The sequence below is a fragment of the Daphnia carinata genome, chromosome 1 (assembly GCF_022539665.2).
Source record: "Daphnia carinata strain CSIRO-1 chromosome 1, CSIRO_AGI_Dcar_HiC_V3, whole genome shotgun sequence".
Lineage (NCBI taxonomy): Eukaryota > Metazoa > Arthropoda > Branchiopoda > Diplostraca > Daphniidae > Daphnia > Daphnia carinata.
Genome location: NC_081331.1, coordinates 6715280 through 6739284, shown reverse-complemented (window position 1 = coordinate 6739284; position 24005 = coordinate 6715280). Strand labels below are relative to the sequence as shown.

The window sequence follows — 24005 nt, the reverse complement described above, 5'->3', positions numbered from 1 at the left end:
GGCCACGTCCGACGCTCTCTCCGGTTCGGGATGTGCTGCTGCTACTCCCGCCTCTCTCTCAATGGTGGCGCCGTGTTCTCAGACTGTCGAAATTTATTGGAGACTTCATCCGTCGTGGCGCTGGTAGCGCGGCTCGATTCCGTAGTCTCAACGGTGGTGAAACAGCGACAGAAAAGCGAATCGTGTGCTCCTCCCTCTCTCCTCCCCCACATCCATTTTCTTCTTCCTTCTCTCTCTCTCTCCCTCTCTCTCTTTTCCTTTCTATTTGACTGTTTCTCTGAACGGAAGAGAACTAGGGGCTTCTCGTTTATACGGGAGCGGGTTCGTCGTCCTGCGCGACAGAACTCGAAATCAGCCAGCTGGATCGTCTGGCTTGACTAGCTGGCTGTGTTTTGTTTTACGATGCATATGCATTCATTACTTTGCTGTATTGTGAAATCTGACGGAAATTTTCATCTGATGGATGCAAAACGTGCATTACGTATCATTCCTATTCGTATTTTGTTGTATCGAACGCTGTTTTTTTGTGTGTGTCAAATTATCGATCGGTATCCTGCCCATCTGACGATAAACGGCTAGAAGTCCAGGAGTTAGCACGAAATTGCATACATCACCATTCGAATGTAACAAAATGCAATGCGTAAAGAAGGGTTATAGTACTGAACTGAAATGCATACATTTATTTATCGAAAATGACCATGGCAAGCGCACGGTTTCGAACAACAGATGTAATTACACCTGAAAGTGGACTTGTAGAGGGTGGGGAGTCAAAAGACAAAACATTCTTGTTCCCGGTGCGTTCGCTGCTCTTTAAAGCTACATACAGAGACAGGTGAACTAGTTTATTTGTTTCATACATGGATACCCGTTTTTTGGACGCTTGTAGTAAACTTAATAACTAGCCTTTGACTATTTGGTACCTCAAATTTGGATTACAACCAACGTACGCATTATTATTTGGATATTTAGTATCAGTAGCCTTCAAGTATTCATGTAGAGAGCCTGGCTATGGAACCATTTGAAATTTTGCTTTCCATTAACTAAGAGTTTCATATTTATTCATAGCCAACTTGTCTAGGTAGCGTGGCCGAGTGGTCTAAGGCGCTGGTTTTAGGCACCAGTCTTAACGGGCGTGGGTTCGAATCCCACCGCTGCCATAAATTCTTTGTATCATTTACCTTTTAATAGTTGATTTTCAAATGGGCGTTATGGCCTTAGATGGGGGTATATAAGCGCCTGAAACAAGAGCACCATTTACTTCATTCCTAACATTAAAAAAAAACGATGGAATTATTTTTTCCAATTGACGATGTTCAACCTCTTAACGATACCTGGTTGAATTCTCAAGTAAGAAAAGTCCGAGAGTTCCGAAGAGTTACGCTATAAGTGGCTTATCCAGACACATATCCGTTATCAGAAAAATCGCAGGGAAAAAAATGAGTACTTCTGGGCGACCAAATAATTAACAGTTGGCGGAATGCTACGAAATATATCGCCTAAATTCAATGAAAATCCCTAAAATTTATTGCACTCAAGGTGTTTTGTTCTAGTTTTTCTTTCAGAAGAGGGCAGAATATTGGCTTCTTAAACTTCAGAAATGCCACGTCAAGCCTTGCGTCTATCAATAGTAATACCATGGAATGAATATAAATACTCGATCGCAGGACATAACCATGTTTTCAATAAAAAAAAAATTACTTCTTAAAAATTTACATGCACGAAAAGCATAGAAGAACTTTAAAACCCTCTTAAACCGTTGTACACTTTGTTGATCGAATCTTGAGACAGTAGCTGTCGAAGCTTTTCTTTAACTTCTGTGGAGAGTTCTTCTTTAGGGAACTGAACGTCAAATGTCACGTAGAGCATGCCGAAAAGATTGTTGTTTTCGTAATTGGGCATTCCCTCACCCTTCTTGCGAATACGTGCTCCAGGCCAGGTCACTTTGTCGCGGACGATATGTACTTTATGGCCATCAAGGTGTTCAATATCTAATTCAAATCCTACGAACACGAAGGCGAACGAAAAATAAATAATATTAATTATTATTGTTTGTGATTTTGTTGCAGAACAACTAGTGAAAATGCTCACCGGCTAGGGCATCAGCTAAAGAGATCGTTACGTTTGTATACAGGTCATCGCCACGTCGTTCAAAAACGGAATGTGGAGAGGTCTGGATTCGCAGGCGAAGGTCACCGGGTTCTCCGTCCGTGTGTGGTTCGCCTTCAGCTGTGAATCTCTGCTCTGAGCCATCCGTCATTCCCTGTTCGATTTCCACTTCAAGAACTCTTTCTTCGTTGACAAGCCTAATTAAAACAAACAGTTATGCTTTACGACCATAACGCTCAGTATTTAAGCAACTTTTAGTACTTCACATTGGGGCACTCATCACAGACAGCTTGTTGAGTCATTTGGAACCTTCCAGGCCCCAATTGACGTGTCACCATCTCCTGCCTACAGTTGCACTTGCGTGTACCTTTGGCTGGTTTTAGAACAGGTTTGTTGTGTGTTATCTATATTTGAAATGAATCATGATGATAAAAGTATTTATAATTAACTTCTTAACAAATATTACCTCAACAAAGTTCCCAGAATAAAGTTCTTCAAGTGTGACAAAAAGATCCATAACAATGTCTGCTCCTTTGGCTACTTCCCTTTGCCCTTGGTTACCATTACCACCAAACCCAAAACCAAAATCTCCAAAGAAGCTGGCAAATGGGTCCATTCCTCCTCCACCAGCACCCTCCTTTGACACACATTCTTCACCACACCGATCATAAAGTTCCCTCTTTTCAGGATCTGATAATGTCTCATATGCAGCACCTAAATCTTGAAACTGAGCACTGGCTTTTTCAGGGTCCTCCTTGTTTCTGTCTGGATGAAGTTCTTTAGCCAACTTTCTGTATGCTTTTTTGATTTGGTTGGTGGAGGCTGATTTTTGAATTCCTAAGATTTTATAAAAATCTCGTCTATTCAGTAAAAAAAAATGTCACGCAAACTGTAAATCACGATTTTTCAAAGTTTACGCCGGTTACTTGTAAAGCAAACGGCATTGCTACTTACCCAGCTAAAACAGTACCGAGTCCAAGACAAAAAATAAATAACACTTTCAATTCCATAATGTCTGATCAAATATGAGTTTCTGGCTTAAGTGAATCAGGAGCAGTGTCCGCCTAGAATATGATAAATATTCACTCCAACTCCAACAACTATTAACAAAAGCAAGTATTGACACTTGCTAACAGTATATGCAACGCGCCGAAATGTTAGAGACGTCTGCCTTAACTTTTAACAGTAACGTGTGTATCAATCGGATTGGTTGGATTGAATTGCTGACGTTTCAAGCTGATGTGGGAACACGGGTTGTTTGACTGCCTTAACTTTGCGCCACCAATACCTATATTTGCTTCATTCCCTGTATACTTTGCTGTAAGGGTACGGCCCTTTATTATTCCTTGGGTACATTTTGGAGGTAGCGCCTCTAGTGGCCAACAAAACAGGAATTTTATTTTTGGCAGCATTCACTTAATATTTTTTAAATTTTTAAATAGGGCACCGAAACGAATAGGGATTTATTTTGGCCCTTACTGTTATTCTTTACATTTCTTTCGAAACGACGCTGTTGCAGAAATATTTGGACAGCTTACACAATTTGCTTTTCATCGCTAAAGAAAGCTTGAAGCATTGCTATTATTGACTTAACTGCAGCTTGTTCTTAAAAGTTCGTTATCACAAGTTAATACAACCGTCATCACTATTCAAAGAAGAATTTCTTTAAGATTAGAAACTTTTCCACAAAAGATTATTTCGTCAAAGCTCGTCTGATCTGAGATGTTGAGAACCGGTAGTTGATTCGCGTATATGACTAAGCATATGACGATACGCAGGATGGTTAGCAACGTGATCTGCGGCTAAATCCACTATGCGAATAAATTCTTCCGTATCAAAGGAATAATTTGTGAATTTAGCATGAGGTCCACCGTCGGATGGATGATGGCCTTCGTCTTGCGGCTTTAGTTTTGTGGGGTCCGTCCATGTCTGGTAGTGAACACCACGAAGACGAGCGAGATCAGCGTAACAGTGCTCGTCTCCGCAGTTGTACCTACCGCAGAGAAAATTCATTGCCTTAAGGGTCAACTTTTTACTTAATATCTTTTTGTCTTACAACTCAAACACTGCGGCCCAATCGGGGAGAAACAATAAATGGGTGAGGCCAGCCCCATGCATTCCAATAAAGATATCTGTCTCCTGGATTACTCGCAACTGATGGCGAAAATCGGTTTCATGAGTAAATTCAACCTAAGATTGAAAAAAATTGTAACGAAACAAAACGATTCTCATATAATAGACCTTGCTTAAAGTTCTTAAATATATTAAACATACTCTTTTAACGGAGTATTGCCGGGGACTCGATCTTAGAGCATCGAGGAGCGCTTGCTCGTTGAGAATTCTTCTATACTGGGTATTTCGTGAGAGTAGTAAGATTTTGATTGTAGGTTTTGTAACCTGATCAATGGCGGTCCGTTGAGGAATTTTCAAACGATGCAGAATGAATCTAGTAACAAAGACAACGGAAACTCTTTAGATTATTAAAAAAAAGGCACAAAAATCTAAATTCAACTTTGAAAATGCATGAAATAATCCTGATTCTTGACAGCCCCAGACGACTGGAGTGTTGTAATAAAGTCCAAAGATCATCCGTGGTAAAAGAGGGAAAATTACTTCACGAAAACAAACGCGTTTTCCTTGAAATGTTCTGAGATTCCATAGAGGATTTTTTGTAAAGGCCGACCACGTAATACCGAAATTTGAGTGATAACTGTACGTTTCCCATATAAGAATGTTGACATCTCGTGAAAACATTCGCTTATTCGTTCCATTCACGTGCAGCGAAGTGTACAAATTGAAGAAATCACAAAAGTGATGATACATGTTTACAGCTGCGTCAATTTTCATAATGAAAGTTGGTTTATCTATGAAGACGTCACAGATTTGTGACTCTTCGTTTACCATATCTGAAAGTTCTTCAAAATGTTGGATCTCTGGAGCCCAAGATTGCAATGGACTTTGATGTGTGGCTTCAGAGTGTAGGTGAAATTTATCCAACTTGCATTTTCCTCCAATCTGTCCTTTCTTGAGTACGTCCATCTTATACCTAAATGATTCTTTCCTTGCGGGCAAATCCCGAAAATCGAGATACAAGTATTTACCCCTACAGAATTGGAGGTAGTTGGAACACTCCAAAAGAGATTCCCCCTAAATTAAAAACAGAATGAGATATATGTAATTAAAGTAGTACCAGAAGACTTACATCAGCTGTAGGCTCACACATTGTTGTTTTCGATAAGATTTGTTGTTTAACAAATCCAAAATCTGCTTGGTTGATAAATGTCTGCAACTGTTGGTGTTTTGAACTAACCCACCCTTTATGGTCTCCTGGGCAATGTGCATTTGAATAGCCTAAATGCTGGGGACAATTTGTTTCGTATCCCCAGCATAAACCTGTGTCTAGTACATTTTTATAAATGCAACTATTACTGTTGTGGCACTTTTGTGCTTCATCTGTTAACACATTAAGGAATCGTGTGAGATGGGAATGGGGTAAGTCAATTGTTTCTGGCGACCACTCACAAACTACTTCTTTAAGAATTAACACACTAATAAGTAAGCTAATGAGTAAGCTTACGAAAACAGAGATTTTTGTTTCCATGAACATTTTGTGTTTTTAGCTTTTTATGTGCACGTGGGTACCGAGTAAGCGTTTTAGCACAACACGACAATGGCAATAAAACGTAAATTTTCTTCGACCGAGTGCCCTGTAAGCACTTGTGCAAACTAACTTTAGGTTGAAATAATAGGTAATACTTGGTAGCATTCAATGGCAGATGGGTAACTAATAAAGCGAAAGCGGTTTGGTTGTTGTTTATCCACCAGTCACTTTTTTAACATCACACATGCCTTCTGCAAATGCCTTTAGGTTCTGGGACACAGTAAGGACGACAGACAACAATTTAAATGACAGCTTATAACTAGAGCAGACGACCAAAAAGACAATTCGTGTAGTGTATCAAAATAAAGGCATCTGAAAGAAACGATACAGGCAAATTTGAAAACTTATTTTGGAGACATAAAATACCGAGAATCTGTATATTTAATATAGGAAAAATACATTAAATAAATGAATACCGGCGCATATAGTTCAGGAGCAAGTAAAAATTAACATGGTATACAACACAACTTTGGTTTGAATGGAAGATTACGACGAAGATTTGAAAATTTGAAACCCAAACCCCGTTTTACATATCGATTACCAATGACTCGTTATTTAGATAGAACTGTCAAAGAGACACCACACTGAGATGTAAGAGACTGCTGGGGAAATAAATTTGAATCGGAGGACGCTACCATCTTGTGTCTGGATCTGGCATTTTCATGTAAAAAAGGATAGACTTCAATCTCAATCGTGGAAAAATCGCAAGCAATCCCAAGTGCTCGGGGACGATTACCTGAGGCTGGACTTACCACCGGAAGGTACTGGCGCGAAAGAAACCTCTATGTGTGTCGTGCCAGTACCTTACGGTAACATGCCGGTTTCCCGGTAATAAAGATAGACCCCTAACTAAAAGAGAATGGTAAAAAAAAAATCAGCGTTGTTGGTGAAATAAAACGCACTTTTCCTAATAGCTGTCATTTCTGTTCATCTCTGGCCATTACAAATTGAACAAACGTTAACCGCCGAAAGGAACAAAGAGAATAGCGAATCATGAACCTTGCAAGTAATGTTGTTAGACAGTAAAGAATAACCTTAAAACGTTATTTTTGGTTTGTATACAGAGGCATGCCATCTTGTTCTTGTAAAAAATATTGACGACTAGTCAGAAAAACTTAGAAATACAATCCGACTAAACCTGACCTACTAGCAATTATTTTTCTTACCGCTACGTGGTACTGGGTTCGTTGACTGTCACAAATAGCTGTCATTGGCTCTCTCGAAATTTTTCGCCTGGAAAAAAGGCAGCAAATCATTCCCACCGTCCTCGCCTGCAAAGAGCAAAGTTGTTCGGCCTGATAGTATCAAGGATACCTAGGTTTGGCTGACTGATAATACTGCCGATTCTCCGTCCAGTTAGACGGGCAGAGTAGTTGTGACATGTTGAGCTCCGTTATTTCGCTGGGCATGGCCAGCAAATAGTGTCTAGTTCCATTTAATAGATTACACGATTGCCCAATTTTGTTATTTTTGTGTGCAGTGCACATAGTCACAAATAGTTTGATGTGATCTCAGCCTAGATTTTCAGATTGGTGCGATAGCGTACAACAACATGATTTTCTAAAAGCAGTACACATTTTGGCGGCTCCAGTGAACTTGGTCTGTTAAGTGCAATCCAAGATCTAGGGACAATGGCTGATTCCAAGCCAGGTGTTCATGTGCTTCAGCTGAAACATGTTTCTGTTCCTCCTTCCATGATTGCTGGTGAAAAGTTTATCAAGTGGGATGAGGTATATTGCATTTTCAGTTCTATGTGGTGCCAGAAGCTGATTGTCGTCTATATTTGTAGGATTCGTCATTAGTCACAGCCGTAACATTGAGAGTAGATCCAAATGGATACTTTCTTTACTGGACTGATCAGAATGAGGTTACAGTAATTTTGTAGTTTTTTTTTAGTGAATATTGCTTATGTCTTGGGGTTGAATTGTATCTTTTTCGCAAATATAGGAGACTCAAATCTTGGACATGTGCACAATCCGGGACACAAGAACTGGGCATTATGCCAAGGTCCCCAAAGATTCCAAAATGCGTGATCAGGTCACTATGGGAGCAAGTCAGGACTCCCTGGAAGATAAAACACTAACAGTAGCATATGGGCCTGATTTTGTCAATGTTTCTTTCTACAACTTCTGCACCTCAAAGAAAGAGACTGCCAAGGTATGCAAAACAACTACCTATATCATGGGGAATTTGTGTGGTTATTCCTTGTTTGTTGCTTGTTCTCAAACTGAATAATAGTAGGATAATTTGATTGTTCGGAACTGCCGTAAATCGCCATCTATAAGCAATGAAATAGTTTGATGAAACCAACGATGTTTTTCCTTGATTCAAGATTGACGGGTGTTAGGAGATTCTTGAAAGTATTTACTTATTTGTTTTTTTATTGCCACATGTAGATACTTGTGGTTAGTTACCCCTCTCGTTATTCCATCATTTAAACAGTCGAAAGTATAACTATCCGTAGCAATATGTGTTTAAGCTCAACTGGTAGTAAATTAGGATGATAACTCTTGCACCATAGCCATCTTCCCTGCCCATAAATCTATGGCAAAAGCAAATTATAAATATTTGAGTTACTAATTTCGTTTGTAAGCTTTTGGCTAGCGCCTTGCTATTTGTTAACTTTATTTCTTCCTACCCTTAGCAATGGACTGATGATATATTGAAAATGGCCAACAATCTACTGGCTCTGAATGGCTCCGTGCACTATTTCCTGCGAAAAGCCCACGTCCGGCTTACCCTTCAGGCCGATAAAGGAGGAAGAATTGCCGTCAAAAAGTAATCGATTTGGTTTTTGTTTTGTTTTTTTACCTTTACACTCGCCAACGCGCGCACCATTCTCTTTTTCTTATCTTTCTTTCTTTTTATTTATTTTGTTTTCCTTGTACAATTTTAACTTTTTCCTCTGCCTTTTCCTAGCATCATATATTTTCATTGTTTACGTTCCTTGTCTTTTTTTTATGCCAGCATCGTTCGAACTTTTGCCCAACACAGAGACGATCGACGGCGAGTTGAAAAGGCGTTTATTGAATCTACGGGGCTGGCTAGTGGAAAAGTAACGTTACTTATTTAAATTTTATTAAAATGTGTAACTAAAAGAAGCATTATTTATTATTATTATTTTTTTAATGTAGGATGATGCAATTTCCCTGTCGCAATTTGGTTTCGACGATTTTTACGGATTCTATAAGAAGTTGACAGGAAGACAGGAAGTTGAGCGAATATTCGAAGAATTGTAAGTGCTGTAAGATTGAAAGCTTGTCGTTAGGAATTTGAACACAGATGTTGCATTAATAGGTTCGGTACAAAGTCGCACATCACCGTAGAAAAATTCGTAGAGTTTCTTAACAGCTACCAGCGTGATCCCCGACTCAACGAGATCCTCTATCCGTATGCCAATCCTGATCGGGCCAGAGACCTTTTTCACCAGTATGAACCTGATTCCCCAAACACACCCAAAGGTATTTCCGTCAACGACCTTTCTAAAGACCGCATTTCGTCTAACTGCCCCGTTTTTAACTTCATTACTGCAATAGGAATGTTAAGTGCTGAAGGATTTTTGCGCTTCCTTTTGAGCGAGGATAACTCGATCGTGTCGGCCGACAAGTTTGATCTCAGTCACGACATGGAACAGCCCCTTTGCCACTATTTCGTCAACTCGTCTCACAACACGTACTTGACTGGTAAGTAACACGACCTGATTATAATTTTTTGCTGAGTTTATGGCAGATGTAAACCCACAACTGTTGTGCCAACAGGACACCAGTTCACCGGAAAATCGTCGGTAGAAATTTACCGACAAACATTACTGGGCGGATGTCGCTGCGTGGAACTAGATTTCTGGAATGGCAAGAACGAAGATCCCATCATCTACCACGGATACACCCTTGTTCCCGAAGTGCCGGCTAAAGTAATATCCGATTTCATTACTTAATAGAATTTCGGAAAAAAAGTCACAGTCCATATCAGACACACTCTCAATTACTGTGTGCAAGTTAAACAAAAGAAAAGCTGACAATGCATTTTATACGTTAATCGCATACCTTGTTTTTGATGTTTCAAACAGGACGTCATCGAAGCTATTGCCGAGAGTGCTTTCAAGACATCGGAATACCCGGTGATTCTTTCCTTTGAGAATCATTGCAACCCCAAACAGCAGGCGAAAATAGCACAATACTGCCGCGAATACTTCGGGGAAATGATGCTGGATCAAGCTTTGGAGAGCCATCCTGTAAGTGAATTAATTATTCATATTTTCTTTTCTTTTTGAATTTATTATTCTGAACTGCTTAGCTATCATATCAGTGGAAGCCGTACTGCATTTTAATCTTTTTTGTTTAAGTTTATTCGCGTAGTTTAATTTTATTATGAACAGATGTTTTCTATGTCTGGGTTGTCGAAAATGATTAACGTGAAGAGAAAGCTGAATGCGGGTGATCGTCTATGTGTTGGTTTCGTTGACCGATTTTCATGTTTCTTCTCATTGTGTCTCGGTTTTGCATTTGCGGTGAAATTTGTGGTTTGTTTACTTAAACCACAATGCGTAGATGATACAAGAAGCCTATAGTTGTAACCGAGAACCAATTCTGAAAAAATGTACGATTCGGCCTTTCAAATTGGGAGTATCTTCTATCTCAATTGCACTTCTTCCTCGCGCGATCAATATTGAGGCGCGAGAAGCGTTTTTCATAAGCTAGCTCGTCTCTTCGTCTCCGCCTATCATTCCTCCCTCCCTTTTCATCATCTCTTCGCCCGATCCATCCCGTCTCCCGCTTCCTGTCTTCGTTCCTTTTATTCCGCTTTTGACTCACTTTCCTAGTTGCGTGAATCCTGAATTCTCTGACGTCATCGGCCTTTCCCTACGTGACTCGGCGCTGAGGATCGCTTGGAAAAGCAAAGAGAAACATTATACAGGGTATTAAAAGGCCAAGGGGGAAAAAAATTGTAAAACGAGAACGGGATTATTGGTTGAGAAATGAATCAGTGTGTGTTGCCATCGTGTGGCCAACTTAGGGCGGGAGCAAAAGCAAACAATCGCCTGGATAGGGCAAAAGCAAACAGAACTAGTCCGTGTAGTCCCTCTTCGTTTGAGAAACAGCTGTGTGCGCTCCAACAAACGCTGATACATGTTTTCTGCCCAGTTGTCCGTCGACGAACGAACAACTGGAATCAGCAATTCAATTCAAGGCACGATTGATCTGTCCAGTTCGTATCGACAATAGGCAAGACGAAATAAACCTGGTCTTTTCGATGGTGAAATCAAAGCGGATATAGAATAGATGATAACATATAACGACCCATCTCTGCCTCGGTTGTAGATTTTGGTGCGTCAGTTGTTGAATTCCCGATCACACAACTGTCGATCGATAAGCGTGCACAGGCTTCCCACCTTTGCTGTACGGTCGCTATAGTTGCCTCGTCTATACATATTACATAACGTTTGCGACTGTTTTAGTCTTGTTGATTTATTCATTCGCTTCATGATGCACGAAATAGGTTTCGCACTGAACATGTCGAGCGTTTACTTGAATTAAATCAGTTGAGGAACTATAACGCCGTGCAAGCATACCCCCGATCTCCTCGATAAAGCGTCCGTGATCAAATGCTTTCGACCTTTTTTAAGCCTAAGAAATAATTAGAATGCTCTTGAGATCCTGTGATTAGTTCGTAAGCGTGCGTGAGTGATAACTGCAACCGGATCTGCACTGATTTTAGTCTGATCGTTCCCCTGCTTAGTATACCTTCTTATTAATTAACTTCGTAGAACGAGCCTCGTTATCCTTCCCCTTCTTTCATTTCTGATCGACGGTTGCGTTGGATTTCTAGTCGCTGATAGTTTGATTGAGGTCACGGGCAAGCCCGCCTTTGGGAGAAATCGATATCTAGCCTAAATCCTTTCCATTTCGACCATAGGTTATTAATTTGTCTCTTCATTGTAGGTGAAACGTTGTCTGAGGTTCTCAGAACTTTCATCTTGGAATGTGGGTCTACCATATGTGAGAAGGGTTTTGACCGCAATGGTTAATGACGTTTCTCATGATTTTGTTGTATCATTATTCCCTTTCCCCGCCCAAAGAAAATGTTCGAATACTCCTATTTCTTTTTATCGTAGGGAAGCAATCCTAGTTATTTTCAGCAGAAACCTAGAACGATTTCGCTGGATGAATTGTATGTAGTTCCACAGCCTTGGGGTATGTTCACTTCTTCTGAATATCGGAACATACGACTCGTCGCTTTTGAATTGTTTAACGCTTCCATTGAATGTTCAATTATTTTGAGGAGACGTCGGAAGGAAATCGGGCGAGAAAATGGGATTGGGAGGAAAATTCCTTGATGGAACTTTGCTAAGTAGCGCTCTTCCAAAGAACGAAAATAGAGGAATGGGATCAATTAGAATCCTTAGCCTAAGTCTAACACGTTCTTTCAGATACCTTCAGATGTGCTTAGTTGCCTTTTGAGGGGGGGGGCTCGTTTTCGATATGAAAAATGCTCGGCTTTTGGATCCATGTTTTAAATAATGGATCTTAACCTATACTAAGCTCATCAACATCTGCATGAGAACGAGTTTTTCATCTAGTTGAAAGCTTAAGAAGAAAGTATGAGAATTTAGTACTGTGGTTCTTTTACTACACTGCACCATGTGTTGTAACTTATTCGAGTATAGCGTTACCAAAACAGAGGGGGGAAAATACAGCTTTGTACTTGTGTATTGAACTTCGCAAAATGTGGATTTCATGATCCTCACAATTTTTTCTTATGTTCCTTTGAAGTTGGAGCCCGGAGTGCCTCTTCCGTCGCCCGCCCAGTTGAAACGCAAGATAATCATCAAGAATAAAAAGAAGCATCAACATCATCGAGCTCCCAAAGACGTAGACAAAGGAGCGACAGCGGGCGCGTCGGCTGCGGCCGCACCGATTGGATCTGTCAGTGGCAGCACTTTGCCGCCGCAAGGCAACGGCGAAATCCCCCGACCTCGGCTGGAGAAAGAAGAAAGCAAAGAAAGCATCACCGAGGAGGAGGATGCAATCATTCATGGTGATCTTGATGAGGATCGAGAGAACGGCTTCGTCAGGAACGAGTTCACTAACGCCCAGCTCTTTCCTGTCTTTTTATCATCTCCAATTGCAGCGGCCGAAGAAATTGAATTGGGCAGCGAGAGTGACGACGAAGATGAATCATCGACGCTGTCCAATCTCAGCCCGGAGGAAATCAGGCTTAGAGAGAAAGCACAGAAGGATAAGGGTACAGCTGGCAAGGAAACGGAGGCCGGAGCCGAGATATCTGCCCTGGTCAACTATGTTCAACCAATCCACTTCCATTCGTTCGAGCATGCTGAACGTACGTCATCCACGACTAATCTGAGGCAGCCACTCGCTTAGATATCTTTTCTTTTTTTTTATTACTCGCATTGATTTCCAGGCCGTAACCGTAGCTACGAAATGTCGTCGTTTGTCGAAACTCAGTCGACCGCCCTCCTCAAAGAGCATCCGATCGAGTTCGTCAACTACAACAAGCGACAGATGAGCCGTGTTTATCCGCGGGGGACCCGCGTCGATTCGTCTAACTTCATGCCACACGTTTTCTGGAACGCCGGTTGCCAGCTAGTAGCACTAAACTTCCAAACGCTAGGTACTTATAGCCCATCATAACTGTTATCAGGAATTATCTGTAATGAAGTTCTTTTTTCCTTTTGCCTAAAATTCGTGGTACGTATAGACTTGGCCATGCAGCTAAATCTCGGTATTTTCGAAATGAATGGACGGACGGGATATTTGTTGAAGCCGCAATTTATGCGCAGAATGGATCGTAAGTTTGATCCTTTTGCCGAGTCTACTGTCGACGGTATTATTGCTGGAAAAGTCTCGGTGCAAGTATGCGCATTTCGTAGCATATAAGAAAAAAAACGATATTGATTTTTATCCTTTGCAACAAAACAACGTTTAGGTAATATCTGGCCAGTTTTTGTCCGACAAAAGAGTTTCGACGTATGTTGAGGTGGACATGTTTGGACTGCCGGCTGACACTGTCCGGAAGCGTTTCCGTACCAAAACCGTACTGAACAACGGCATCAATCCCATTTACGACCAAGAGCCTTTCGTTTTCAACAAAGTAATTTTAGAAATGTGAAGTCCCTTCATAGTAGGTGTCTTCATACATTATATCCGTTTTTGTTTAGGTGGTTTTGCCGGATTTAGCTTGCCTGAGAATTGCAGTTTATGAAGATTCTGGACGACTCCTAGGCCATCGAGTGCTTCCAGTGACAGGGCTGTGTCCTGGCTACCGACATTTGGGTTTGCGAAATGATGGGGGACAACCGTTGAACTTGGCCACTCTCTTTGTCAATATTATGGTCAAAGGTTGGTGATTTCACTATTTGCGTCATCTTAAAAACGAAACTAATTGATGGGAAAAACCCTTTGTTTATTATGATAGACTATATTCCAGATGGTTTGTCAGACTTTGCCAATGCATTAGCAAATCCGATCAAGTATCAGTCTGAATTGGAAAAGCGTTCCAAGCAACTCAGTATTTTAACCGGGGAAATGGAAGATACCCTTGAAGTAATATTTGTTTTAAATGCCAAATAATTTCCATAATATTTATCCTCTAATCGTATTTTTACGTTTCACTTGTTTTCATTACAGTACGAGGTTGATAGTAAACTAACGAGTGAAAAAGATGCAGAGGACAAAGACGTGGATACCAAAGTTCGCGCTCACCAACAACCTTCATTAGAAGGCGATATGCTAGTATCCACTGTTGCAGACAATATTCCTACAAGTAATATCAATGCCATTTCGAACTTGTCAGCTAAATTCGTCCACATTTAACGCGTTTATTCTTATCCGTTCTAATAATTTAAAAGAGCGCCAAGATTCAACAAAATTGAAAGCAAACAGTATTCTTCGACCCGAATTCCGAGACATCTCAGGTTTGGGTCCGTCCAGTCCGGGTTTGTCAGACATGGAATCTGAGCCCGTGGTTGTAGCCGAAACGTTCGAGAAGTTGGTTGAGAACAAACATGTTAAAAAACAACGTGACAAGTTGAATAAGAAATTAGACGACCTACAAAAGGAATTTGAAAAGGAAAAGACAAAACTTGAAGAGGAATTGGGCATAGTTACCAAATCCAAAGTCACAAAAACCTCTAGCCGGCTTATTAAGCGTATTTCTAGTAAGAATTTGTAAGTATACTTTTTCCTTTTTTTTAATAAGTGAAAGTGAAATATATTTTGACACTACATACTTTTAACAGGAATAAAGAACCCACGAGTGTGAGGTCGTCTTCTGAATCAGCAGAATGTCTGCTCGCTCAAAGGCTTCCGCCTATTTTGCAGAAATTCAACGAAGAAAAGGCCAATATGAGAAAGCACTATCATGAAATCGTAAGTAGGAGAGTGATTGTGACAGTTTGTCAGCAGTCAGTTCTAATTCGCCTTTTGTATGTGTGTATGAATTTTCAATATTTTTCTTTTAGATTTATACTACACTAGAAAAGTGCATTGCCGCGTCGAAAGAAAAGCAGTTGAAGTTACTGAAGGAGCAACACGATTCCCAAGTTGGTGGAGCTACAAAATCTATTCACGCCCAAGTTAGCCGTGAATTCAAAAGTTTAAATAAACGTCACAAGGATAAAGACGAGCTTGATAGGTACGGCTTTCTTTTCAGAGCCTTTCAAATTTTTCATAGAATTTGTTTTACATCTTTCATTTAAAAATAATTAGAATGAAGCGTGAAAAACGCGAAGAAATTGTTCGTAAAGGCGTTGTGGAACACGAACGATTGGAACAGCAGTTTGAAAAAAAAGAAAAAGAACTACGAAGACAGTATGAAGAACTACAAAAACGCTTTGAGGAGGAAAGAGCGAAGGTATTTTCATTATCAAAATGTGGCTCATTTTTTTTGCGTTCATAAGAACCGGACAACTAAATAATAGAACCCAATTTTCTCATAGGACTATATGAGCATTAGTCGAGAAAGCGAGCGTGCGACATCAGTGGTCGCTGATGACGTATTCGATGCTGCGTTATCAATAGGACCTATGTGCAAACCCCACTGCTGAATTAAAATCCTTTTGTGACACAAATTTAGAAATATAAATCCCCATATATTGATATATGTATGTTAAAGTTGATGTTATTTCCGAAATTTCGTTGAAATACCCCTCGGCGTTTCAAAATTTCTATGTTCCGGACCAAAAGGAAAAAAAAATACTACCAATATAACATATTTAAAAGCGCCAAAGCTATCCTGATATATTTTCAGGATTGAAACATTTGATCGCAAGAGTGCTGTAAAATTGCCGAGGTTTTAACGTATGGGAATAACGACAACCATAATTATCCGTTTGTTTGGATCCTCAAAACCGAAAGTCTGAGTAGACAATTACGTACAATGAATTACCATGATTTGAAGCATTGTAGACGTCTAACCATACTTTTAAGTTTTACCGGCAGGAGCGACTGAATGTCCTATTTAAATGTTCGTAAGTGATAATAGTAGAAGACAATCTATTCTTGATTTTCTTACCTGGTTTTAAAATTTTGTGCAGTTTAGTCACCTGTTCATATAAGACTTAGCTGTATATCGCAATTGTTCTTTAATTCTCCAGTAAATAATGATTGGCGCACAATCATCAAAGGTGCTTTTGAAGGAGAATGAAAAAAAGGTGTGATTGGCCTATAAATTTATAGCCACCTGTCTGTTAAATTTAAATTGTATTGAACCGGCCGTTTACCTGCCAAAGAAATGATTCAATTGCAATTATGTAGTGGCTGTCTGTTGGTAGCTGGTCACGATTGTTCCTGCTTATATTGTTATTTGCCCTTTCCTTCTATTGTATTTCAACATCACCTCATTCTATTTTCATCCATTTCGTTTTTGCTCCCTATTATTATTTTTTTTCTTCTTTTGTATCGGTGTCTCCAAATACATGGACTTATATCATCAATGTAATGGACATGCTGAAAGCGCAAATCATCGTTCTTGGGATGCTAACGGATTGGGTAAGCCGTCGAAAAGACAAATTTTTAGGCGATACTGTTATGAGGATGCCAAAGGCAGTGGAGTAGGTTTGTAAGCCTTTTGTGATATATTTATTCAAAATATTTTATTCAGAAAAGTGTTTTCGTAGTTCTGCTCCGTGCACATCAACGAATGAAGTTTTTTTTTTATCTGTGGACGATTTGCTTTATACAGTAACCGCGGGGGTGGGGGGGGGGGGGGAGAAGGTTGAAATTTTGAGCAATAAATGTAAAAAGGTTGTTCAAGAGAACAAAAGCAAATTCCTTAGAAAACTACACATAAAAAGAAGGTGAACTTTTCCCTTAATTACTTTATGGAACGAAAATGCTCACAAACTTAGATTGATTTTTGAAATTTCAAATGAAATCGAGATGTTTACACCACAAGGCCAGACAAGGCCCGAAAAAGTAAAGTGCTAAACGCCGCACGCAGTAGGGAATACAAAAAAAAACTTCTTTTTAAAACATGGTTTCACCGTTTATCTCCTAAATGATTTGCTGATATAGTCTTAAAACATTAATTTTTTAATATATTTTTTTAAAGAATAAATCATATTGCTACAAAGCATTGATCTGTTCCACTGTAGTCTTAGAAGCGAGCTCCATCCACCAGGTGGCGTTGCTGAAAAAGCCTGTACAAAAAGCTAGTCTAAGCTCTTAGCTATAACAATACAGATCCTACATTAGTTGAATTCGACTGTTAGACGAATCATTTTCAATTACAATTTAAATTTTTTTTTATTATATTAGTGGAAAGAGACAAGGATCAAAGACTCACGGAGAAATCCCAAAGTCCAGAACATTTTAAAGAAAATACGGTGACGGCTTGGCAGCGTTGGTTTTCGCCATTTTCTTAGGGGTAAAACCTATTTAAGCATCATCCATCGTTTTATGTATGTCACTTCCGCCAAGCTGTTCTCAAGGATGCATGCTAAGATACGAGTGTATGCTGCTCATTCGAAGCATAGACCACGCGGTTCTCAAAAATTGGAATGTAAGTTGCATTAATTTAAATTCTTCTTCAATATTTTTATGGCGTTGATTCTTGTAATTCAGTTATAGCTTGCTATCGTTACTTGCTCCCATAATATGCTTCTTTGTGGCAGTCGGCAAAAGGTTTTTGTTTATCAGTTTGAGGGCTGTAAATTAAAAAAAAGAAACCAGTCAAAATATGGTAGAGTATAATTTATCTGTTATTTGTAGGTGAAACAAATCAGTAAAGAACCTGGAAATGCCTTTCTAGCTCTGCTCGTGCTCCAATTTGAAGAATAAAGGTATTAAGAACTTCATGTTTCCTTTAACTATGGTTCCTGAGTGATGATTTACACAGACCTGTACTGATAACTTTGAGGAATATGTTTTTAACTGAAATGTAATTTAGGAAAATTGATCTTTCCAGTTAGCTTTTTCTTTTGCTGATCCTTCTATTAATTTACAGGGTTGGTGGAGTTATTGCAATCTTCCATGATGTTGGAAACGATTAGGTGAGTTGTGTTTTATTGCAGTTTTTCTCCATATCACTTGTGATGATCATTCTCTATGAATTGCAACAAAGTTGCCTAATGAATTCAATCAAATTATTAGACATGCATGGATCTGAACCTATGTTATTAGACATAGGTCTTGAGTAGACATTTTTTCTTGTTGGTTTTGTCTTGTCTTAAATGCTGAAATTTTCTCTAGGATGAAAGCTGATTTGTGCTCCATGTTCATTATCTGGGATTTTTAACCAAGGTATGCAAAGTTTAGTTTGAACTCAATTGTTTGTTAGATGATGACAAAATTATTTAAGTGTCCAGGCCAATGAATATTATGATATAAAAAATTTGGTGACTACTGATTTGGCATTTTGGTAGAAAGATTTAGTGTTCCTATGTAGATGTACATTGTTCTTTCTCATTAGCAGGTCATATTTGGTACTCATTGATCTGCAAGATCAAGTTCTTGGAATCCTTCCATTTAGCCATGGGTTAGTACACTTACTACTATTACCAATTTGTTTTCCTCTGATGCATCAATTACCCTAGACTTAACACTGGTAGCAAAAACTGATTTATTGAGACTGAGGAATGCAATATTAAATTTGCGATACGTCTTATTGTCGTTGATGTCTAAAGTTTTTCTTCAACATAGGTAGAGGATTGCGGTCGTTTATTGCGTTGTCTCATTCGCCACATTCCACTCGACAGTTGTTTAGTTTGTCCCACGATTTCATGATGTCGTTGGCTGAAACAGGTATTGTTTGACTTATGTTAGTTCTTCCATTGGTAGAATGATGCATTTTGTTTGTTTGAAGATACTTATGATAGATTTCAAGTTTCGTCACTACCACTGATTGAACGCTGATGAGTGTTACACCGTATTCGTTACCGTAATTAACTGTCATATGTTTTGCAGGTATGCTGCTTCGTATTAGATGAAGGTGGCTTCTTCCAGCATCTTTGTTCCTATCGCTTGAGCAACTAGCTGCCATTTCACGTCGATCGTTCGTGAAGAATTTTTATTTGACACCTTCTGAGTGTCTTTTTACAACTGATTTCTAGTACGTATTCAATATAATGACTGCGTTGCAGATTATTAACTCATTTTCTATCTTAGGTTTTTCTGTTCAACACTGCAGTGTGATGGGGTTCTTCGGGTTGTCGTGGATGGAAGAACGTCTGCTGTTTCAGGTTGGTTTGTAGCTTGTTTTTTTTTTACGATACCCCGCTATTTAAGCCGATTGGGTAAGCTGATAAATGGCAACTCTTTGGTATACGGCGGGAACAATAAATGCTATGCTGTGTAAGGTGTTCTGTATATGTCGTTGCGGGAAATCTAAGGTTTAAAGGCAACATTGCACCTTGTATTGGTGTTTTTATCTGACTAACTTGTTTTTTTTTTGCAGTTTGTTGTTGCGGAGAATGGAATCATGTGATCTGTCGAACAGAAACAGCGCGAGTTTTCTCAATGGTCGTTGGAAAAGAATACTGTAACATTACTAACATTATCTGAGCTGTACGAAATAAATTAATATGCAACAGTTTCGTGACTTGTTTTTGTATTACAAATCTTCGTTTTTGATTGTAGTGATTCACTACATTGGCTACATATGAAATTGGTAGGTGAATCTTCCAGTTTAATTCGTTAACGTGTTTGGTTGCTAGATGTCATATAGAATCGGGGTATACAAACTGCAATAACGATGACCAGTTTTCTTTGCAAAATACGAAACTATTAAAATGAAAAATTGAAGTTTCAAAAATCATAATCTGCATTATACGTAAGATATTTAGCATACTTGTTTTTATGGAAGTGTTGATCGACTTCTTTAACGTTCGCGTGATCTAATAGTTAAAATCCTGGCGAAAACGATTCGGATCTGGTTTGATTACTCGTACTTAAAAACCTGGCAATCAACAAAATTGAGTTTTCCTGATCGGATATTTATGATTGCATAGAACCTGCGAATCAATTAAAAATATAATGCTTATCAACAAAACAGCTCTTGAACAAACAGTTTATGAGTATCTTAAATTGCATCCAATGAACTCGTTATTGCCCGACAAAGCAGATAATCTTATTTTTTACTGTGAGCACACAATTTGCCATATCTGAAAACTGCGGTTTTTTACTTTTAGAGAAATGTGATTAAACGCAAAAATAAAAATAATGAAGGTGGTGCGTTAACAGCACTTTTTACTTTATTTGAAAAACAGCTGGTTTTAGAATAAAATCAATCATTGATTCGTAATCAGCGTTACAATTTTGATCATACCCTGTGGCTTTCGTCCAATTCCAAGAGATGTCGTTTTTGGTCGATTTTGACAAAAGTGGTGAGGCTTATAGCCTTTGCACTTTTTTCGTTTTCGTCAAATCCTATGGCATATGGCAATCCGTTTTACATTAAAAAAAAAAAAAAAAAAAAAAAAAAAAAAAAAAATCACACTTTTTTCTCTTTTTTCTACCCGTAGCCATCTACCAGTCGGTTTCGTTATTACAGGCATGTAAGAAATTTGAGTTAATTGTATCCCATTAGCAGTTAATTGAGTAGCGTGGCTGGAGAAAAACGCGTGGCTGGAGAAAAACTCGTGGCTGGAGGAACAATTGAAAAATGGATAAGATAATACAACAAAAGGATGGTAAGTATAAACATTATTATATTGGTTTTCAATTATTAATTATTGTTTATTAGATCAAATTATGAAGCTGCAGGCCCAATTATTGGAACAACACAAAATATTAGATAACAGCAAAGCTAAGGATGGTAAGGCCTAATACATAATGATTCTATTTATTTGCTTTTATTCATTTGTGTTTTGTAGCTCAAATTTTGAGTCTACAAGCTCAGGTAGGGGAAAAGAACAAATTGGAACGGAACAGTTTCCAAACAGTGAAGGAGGTTTTTCCAAACTCATCCCTAACTGAACATGAGGATGAATTGGCATTAGGTGAACACAGTCAGGTACCTAAACTTTTCAAATAAGAATTAAAGGTAAGTATAGAATTTTAACAAACAATTATTTATTGTTTAGTTATTCAGTCTACCACCTGACAGTGTGTTAAAGTTAAATTCTGTTAGTGCTGCACTAAAAGAATTGTTAGTAATAAGTCCATGCAGCGAAGGAATTGAACAATTGTGGGACTGTATTTGGGCCGAAAATGGGTGTGGTATGGAAACCGAGATATGGCATGAGTTCAACATAAAACATGAATTAGGTACTTTTCGGTTTTTTGTCTATTGAAAAAAGTATTTTTAATGCAACTATTTCTGGCCAGCTACCCACAAATCCGAACTAAAGGTTAATCGCTCCTGTAAAAATGTTCCAAATCTTCAGCTCTTCTTCCGGCTTCTCTTAGCCTCGTGTCGGAAAAAAAAAAAGTGTGATTTTTTTTTCTTTGGCGAATTTTTTTTTTTTTTTTTGTGTAAAACGGATTGCCATAAAAATTACATTATTTCGATGGCAACCCGTTTTACGCTAGCGCTGTGGGAAGGCTATATATGGCAATCCGTTTTACACAAAAAAAAAAAAATTTCGCCAAAAAAAAAAAGAAAAATCACACTTTTTTCTTTTTTTCCGACACAAATCTACCGCTCAGACTCGTTATTGCTGGCGATGGCAATTTCAGTCCATTGGATGCCATTCGTAGTTGTGAACAGAATTGAAAAAATGGAGATAATACAACAAAAGGATGGGCTGGAGGAAGCTGCAGGCCCAATTATTGAACAACACAAAAATGGATAACAGCAAAGCTAAATGGTCATACACAGAATTTTAGTGGGGGATCAAGTCAAGTCTGGAAGTGTTACAGGATGGAAGAGTGAGCCTACAGTTGAAAAACACTGAAAGTGCATTACCATTAAGGTATGAGGTAAAGTAATAGAGTATGCAAATTGTCTAATGAGAAGTACCATCTTGTGTGAATGAATCCTGTGTAACAGCAATCCTTTATAGTTTTGTCACAGCTAGAGCCTCAAATAATTCTGCTGCTCTGGCTAAAGAACAACTTGTCCTTTACGTTCAGAGTGTTGGTGAAGCTGGGTACTTAAATGGCCCTAAAGATGTTTCTTTTCGCTGGCATTGCAGCGATGAACATCATACATGGATTTTTTAGGTATGAAAGGAATTTTCTTGAAAATTTTTTGAATTTATGACAAAGCATTTCTCCTGCTTTTTGCCAACCATGTCTAATCTAAAAAAAAAAATATATCCAATAGGAAAGGATTTTCAACATACTGGGAACACAACTATCAACAATGCAACATTCTAGGGGTGCTATTTTATCATTCAAGAGCCTTATACAATGATTTTCATCTGCAATTTGTATGGCCTTTCCCAAGCTTCTGCCAGAAGTTGAATCTATAAGTCATGTAAGTCACATGAGCAACAATTGAGATGCTTAATGGTGTTTTTTTTCTTTTCTCAGCATAGGTTAATAGTAACATTGGATCTGAAAAGATTCTTGGTTGGGGCAAGACACTGAATAAATTGTATTGATTGGATGGATGACATGACATTGCTATACTTAATTCGGATTCCCCAGACGGTATTTGATATTTAAAAAATTGAAGTGCATATCTGGGCTCCCTTCTTTTCTGAAGCCCCGTTTCCCCTTGACTCATAATAAGCCCGTAGGGGGTCATGCCCCTACTGTACGGTATATATAAAAACAACATATACCGAGGTTTGGAGAGCTCTGGCCGGAAAGGGGACGTGGGGTGCCGCTTAGTCCGATGATGTGTTCACGGAGGGCGACGTGGCTGCCCACAAATCCGAACTAAAGGTTAATCGCTCCTGTAAAAATGTTCCAAATCTTCAGCTCTTCTTCCGGCTTCTCTTAGCCAATCACCGGGTAATCTCCCCGGTGGGTCAACAAGGCAGTGTCTCCCCCTGCCTGGGTTGACGGCAACTCTTGAAAGGGCTATTGTGCCTTTTTAAAGTTGCAAAAATAGTTGTAATGTGCAGAGAATTGTCAATAAAATTTTTTTTATAAAATGTTTTTTGCAAAATTTGTTATTTTCATTGTCTGTGTTCACACATTACGTTTATCAATTTTTTTTTTTTTTAGCTTGCTCATTTCACCTTTATTGTTTATGCCACCTTTGATGGTAAGCATTGTTTCCATTGGTTTATCGTTTATCTGTATGCATTCATTTATTATTCAGGGATCGAACCCTGGATGTTCGGCATACCGCGCCGATGCTTTACCAATGAGCCATGAATCATATAATATCATGTCGGCTTTTTTCTAGTCACTTGCGGACTTGCATTTACACTTTGAATAAAACTGACCAATACTGCAATATTTTTTTCTACATTTAGACATAGCTCTTTATACATCTACTAAGGTTTGAACCCAGGGTAACAGTTTTCGCAGCTGAATGCTCTACCACAGAGCTATGGACCTTAAGAAATGAATAGAAAGATAAACATATAGTTGTGAAAGACTGCATAAACATCCTAGACGATAACATATGATATGCGATAATAAAAAATTTAAATATATCTCGTGGCTCAATGTTAGAGCATCGGCGTTGCACGCTGAATGTCTGGGGATCGATTCCCATGCCAGTAAAACAATATACAAATACAAAATTACTTCAGAAAATATCCATGTATTAGTGTAATAAATAATAATTGAATACTTACAGATAAACGATACAACGGTGGCAAAAACAATAAAGATGAATTGAACAAGCTAAATAAAAAAAAAGTTGATAAATGTAATGTGTG

At 38.8% G+C, this 24005-nt stretch overlaps 3 protein-coding genes, 1 long non-coding RNA gene and 1 other non-coding gene across 8 annotated transcripts in view; 4 read left to right on the top strand and 1 right to left on the bottom strand.

The window, feature by feature from the left end:
* Window positions 1–16012, top strand: part of LOC130691115 (1-phosphatidylinositol 4,5-bisphosphate phosphodiesterase classes I and II-like) — a 77290-nt gene extending 61278 nt beyond the window's left edge. Inside the window, exons 1-23 of one of the 2 annotated variants that reach the window (XM_057514021.2) lie at window positions 7110–7497; window positions 7557–7634; window positions 7715–7924; window positions 8412–8545; window positions 8735–8822; window positions 8902–9002; window positions 9065–9228; window positions 9304–9450; window positions 9526–9677; window positions 9834–9998; window positions 12538–12802; window positions 12896–13105; window positions 13187–13396; window positions 13484–13638; window positions 13712–13876; window positions 13944–14124; window positions 14201–14328; window positions 14413–14548; window positions 14634–14952; window positions 15024–15153; window positions 15246–15418; window positions 15493–15637; window positions 15723–16012. In XM_057514021.2, coding sequence (XP_057370004.1) covers window positions 7399–7497; window positions 7557–7634; window positions 7715–7924; window positions 8412–8545; window positions 8735–8822; window positions 8902–9002; window positions 9065–9228; window positions 9304–9450; window positions 9526–9677; window positions 9834–9998; window positions 12538–12802; window positions 12896–13105; window positions 13187–13396; window positions 13484–13638; window positions 13712–13876; window positions 13944–14124; window positions 14201–14328; window positions 14413–14548; window positions 14634–14952; window positions 15024–15153; window positions 15246–15418; window positions 15493–15637; window positions 15723–15830 — 3663 coding nt within the window. In that variant the 5' untranslated portion in view covers window positions 7110–7398 and the 3' untranslated portion in view covers window positions 15831–16012. Of the gene's footprint in view, window positions 1–7109; window positions 7498–7556; window positions 7635–7714; window positions 7925–8411; window positions 8546–8734; window positions 8823–8901; window positions 9003–9064; window positions 9229–9303; window positions 9451–9525; window positions 9678–9833; window positions 9999–12537; window positions 12803–12895; window positions 13106–13186; window positions 13397–13483; window positions 13639–13711; window positions 13877–13943; window positions 14125–14200; window positions 14329–14412; window positions 14549–14633; window positions 14953–15023; window positions 15154–15245; window positions 15419–15492; window positions 15638–15722 lie in introns of those variants that run through there. The other variant, XM_059496715.1, reaches the window with a different exon arrangement.
* Window positions 1078–1157, top strand: Trnal-uag (transfer RNA leucine (anticodon UAG)). The gene has a single exon. It is a non-coding gene; the product is annotated as a tRNA-Leu (tRNA).
* LOC130691116 (EGF domain-specific O-linked N-acetylglucosamine transferase-like) lies at window positions 1652–5959 on the bottom strand. Its single transcript, XM_059496722.1, has 9 exons — window positions 5309–5959; window positions 4619–5253; window positions 4381–4552; window positions 4163–4296; window positions 3840–4099; window positions 2573–2871; window positions 2368–2510; window positions 2089–2303; window positions 1652–2000 (listed from the first exon to the last, which is right to left on the bottom strand). Exons 1-9 carry the CDS (start codon window positions 5711–5713, stop codon window positions 1738–1740), a joined length of 2526 nt encoding a protein of 841 aa, XP_059352705.1. The 5' UTR covers window positions 5714–5959; the 3' UTR covers window positions 1652–1737.
* A 1673-nt stretch (window positions 16013–17685) lies between the features above and the next one.
* On the top strand, window positions 17686–19817 carry LOC130691411 (uncharacterized). 2 transcript variants are annotated; one of them, XR_009001220.2, is made up of 10 exons: window positions 17709–17785; window positions 17848–17907; window positions 17995–18065; window positions 18230–18275; window positions 18475–18525; window positions 18695–18760; window positions 18925–19026; window positions 19189–19333; window positions 19390–19463; window positions 19679–19817. It is a non-coding gene; the product is annotated as an uncharacterized LOC130691411 (long non-coding RNA). The 2 variants fall into 2 exon arrangements; XR_009001219.1 differs by lacking the exon at window positions 17848–17907 and having other exon boundaries at window positions 17686–17785.
* A 988-nt stretch (window positions 19818–20805) lies between these two features.
* Window positions 20806–23144, top strand: LOC130691438 (uncharacterized). 2 transcript variants are annotated; one of them, XR_009001229.2, is made up of 7 exons: window positions 20806–20912; window positions 20966–21037; window positions 21096–21235; window positions 21306–21489; window positions 22043–22136; window positions 22227–22386; window positions 22490–23144. XR_009001229.2 is itself a non-coding variant. In XM_057514380.2 (5 exons), exons 1-5 carry the CDS (start codon window positions 20885–20887, stop codon window positions 22048–22050), a joined length of 432 nt encoding a protein of 143 aa, XP_057370363.1. In that variant the 5' UTR covers window positions 20806–20884; the 3' UTR covers window positions 22051–22200. The 2 variants fall into 2 exon arrangements, 1 of the variants encoding a protein (XP_057370363.1); XM_057514380.2 differs by lacking the exons at window positions 22227–22386; window positions 22490–23144 and having other exon boundaries at window positions 22043–22200.
* The last annotated feature ends 861 nt before the right edge of the window (window positions 23145–24005 follow it).

Bases quoted from the DNA above. Each gene is read 5' to 3' on its own strand.
- LOC130691116 (XM_059496722.1), bottom strand. From the start codon at position 5,713: ATGTTCATGGAAACAAAAATCTCTGTTTTCGTAAGCTTACTCATTAGC. The intron at 2,872-3,839 runs GTTCTCAACATC...AACTTCATCCAG, and splicing joins TATACGCGAATCAACTACCG to ACAGAAACAAGGAGGACCCT. The intron at 2,001-2,088 runs GTGAGCATTTTC...TCGTGTTCGTAG, and splicing joins TTTAGCTGATGCCCTAGCCG to GATTTGAATTAGATATTGAA.
- LOC130691438 (XM_057514380.2), top strand. From the start codon at position 20,885: ATGGATAAGATAATACAACAAAAGGATG. The intron at 21,038-21,095 runs GTAAGGCCTAAT...TGTGTTTTGTAG, and splicing joins TAACAGCAAAGCTAAGGATG to CTCAAATTTTGAGTCTACAA. The intron at 21,236-21,305 runs GTACCTAAACTT...TTTATTGTTTAG, and splicing joins CATTAGGTGAACACAGTCAG to TTATTCAGTCTACCACCTGA.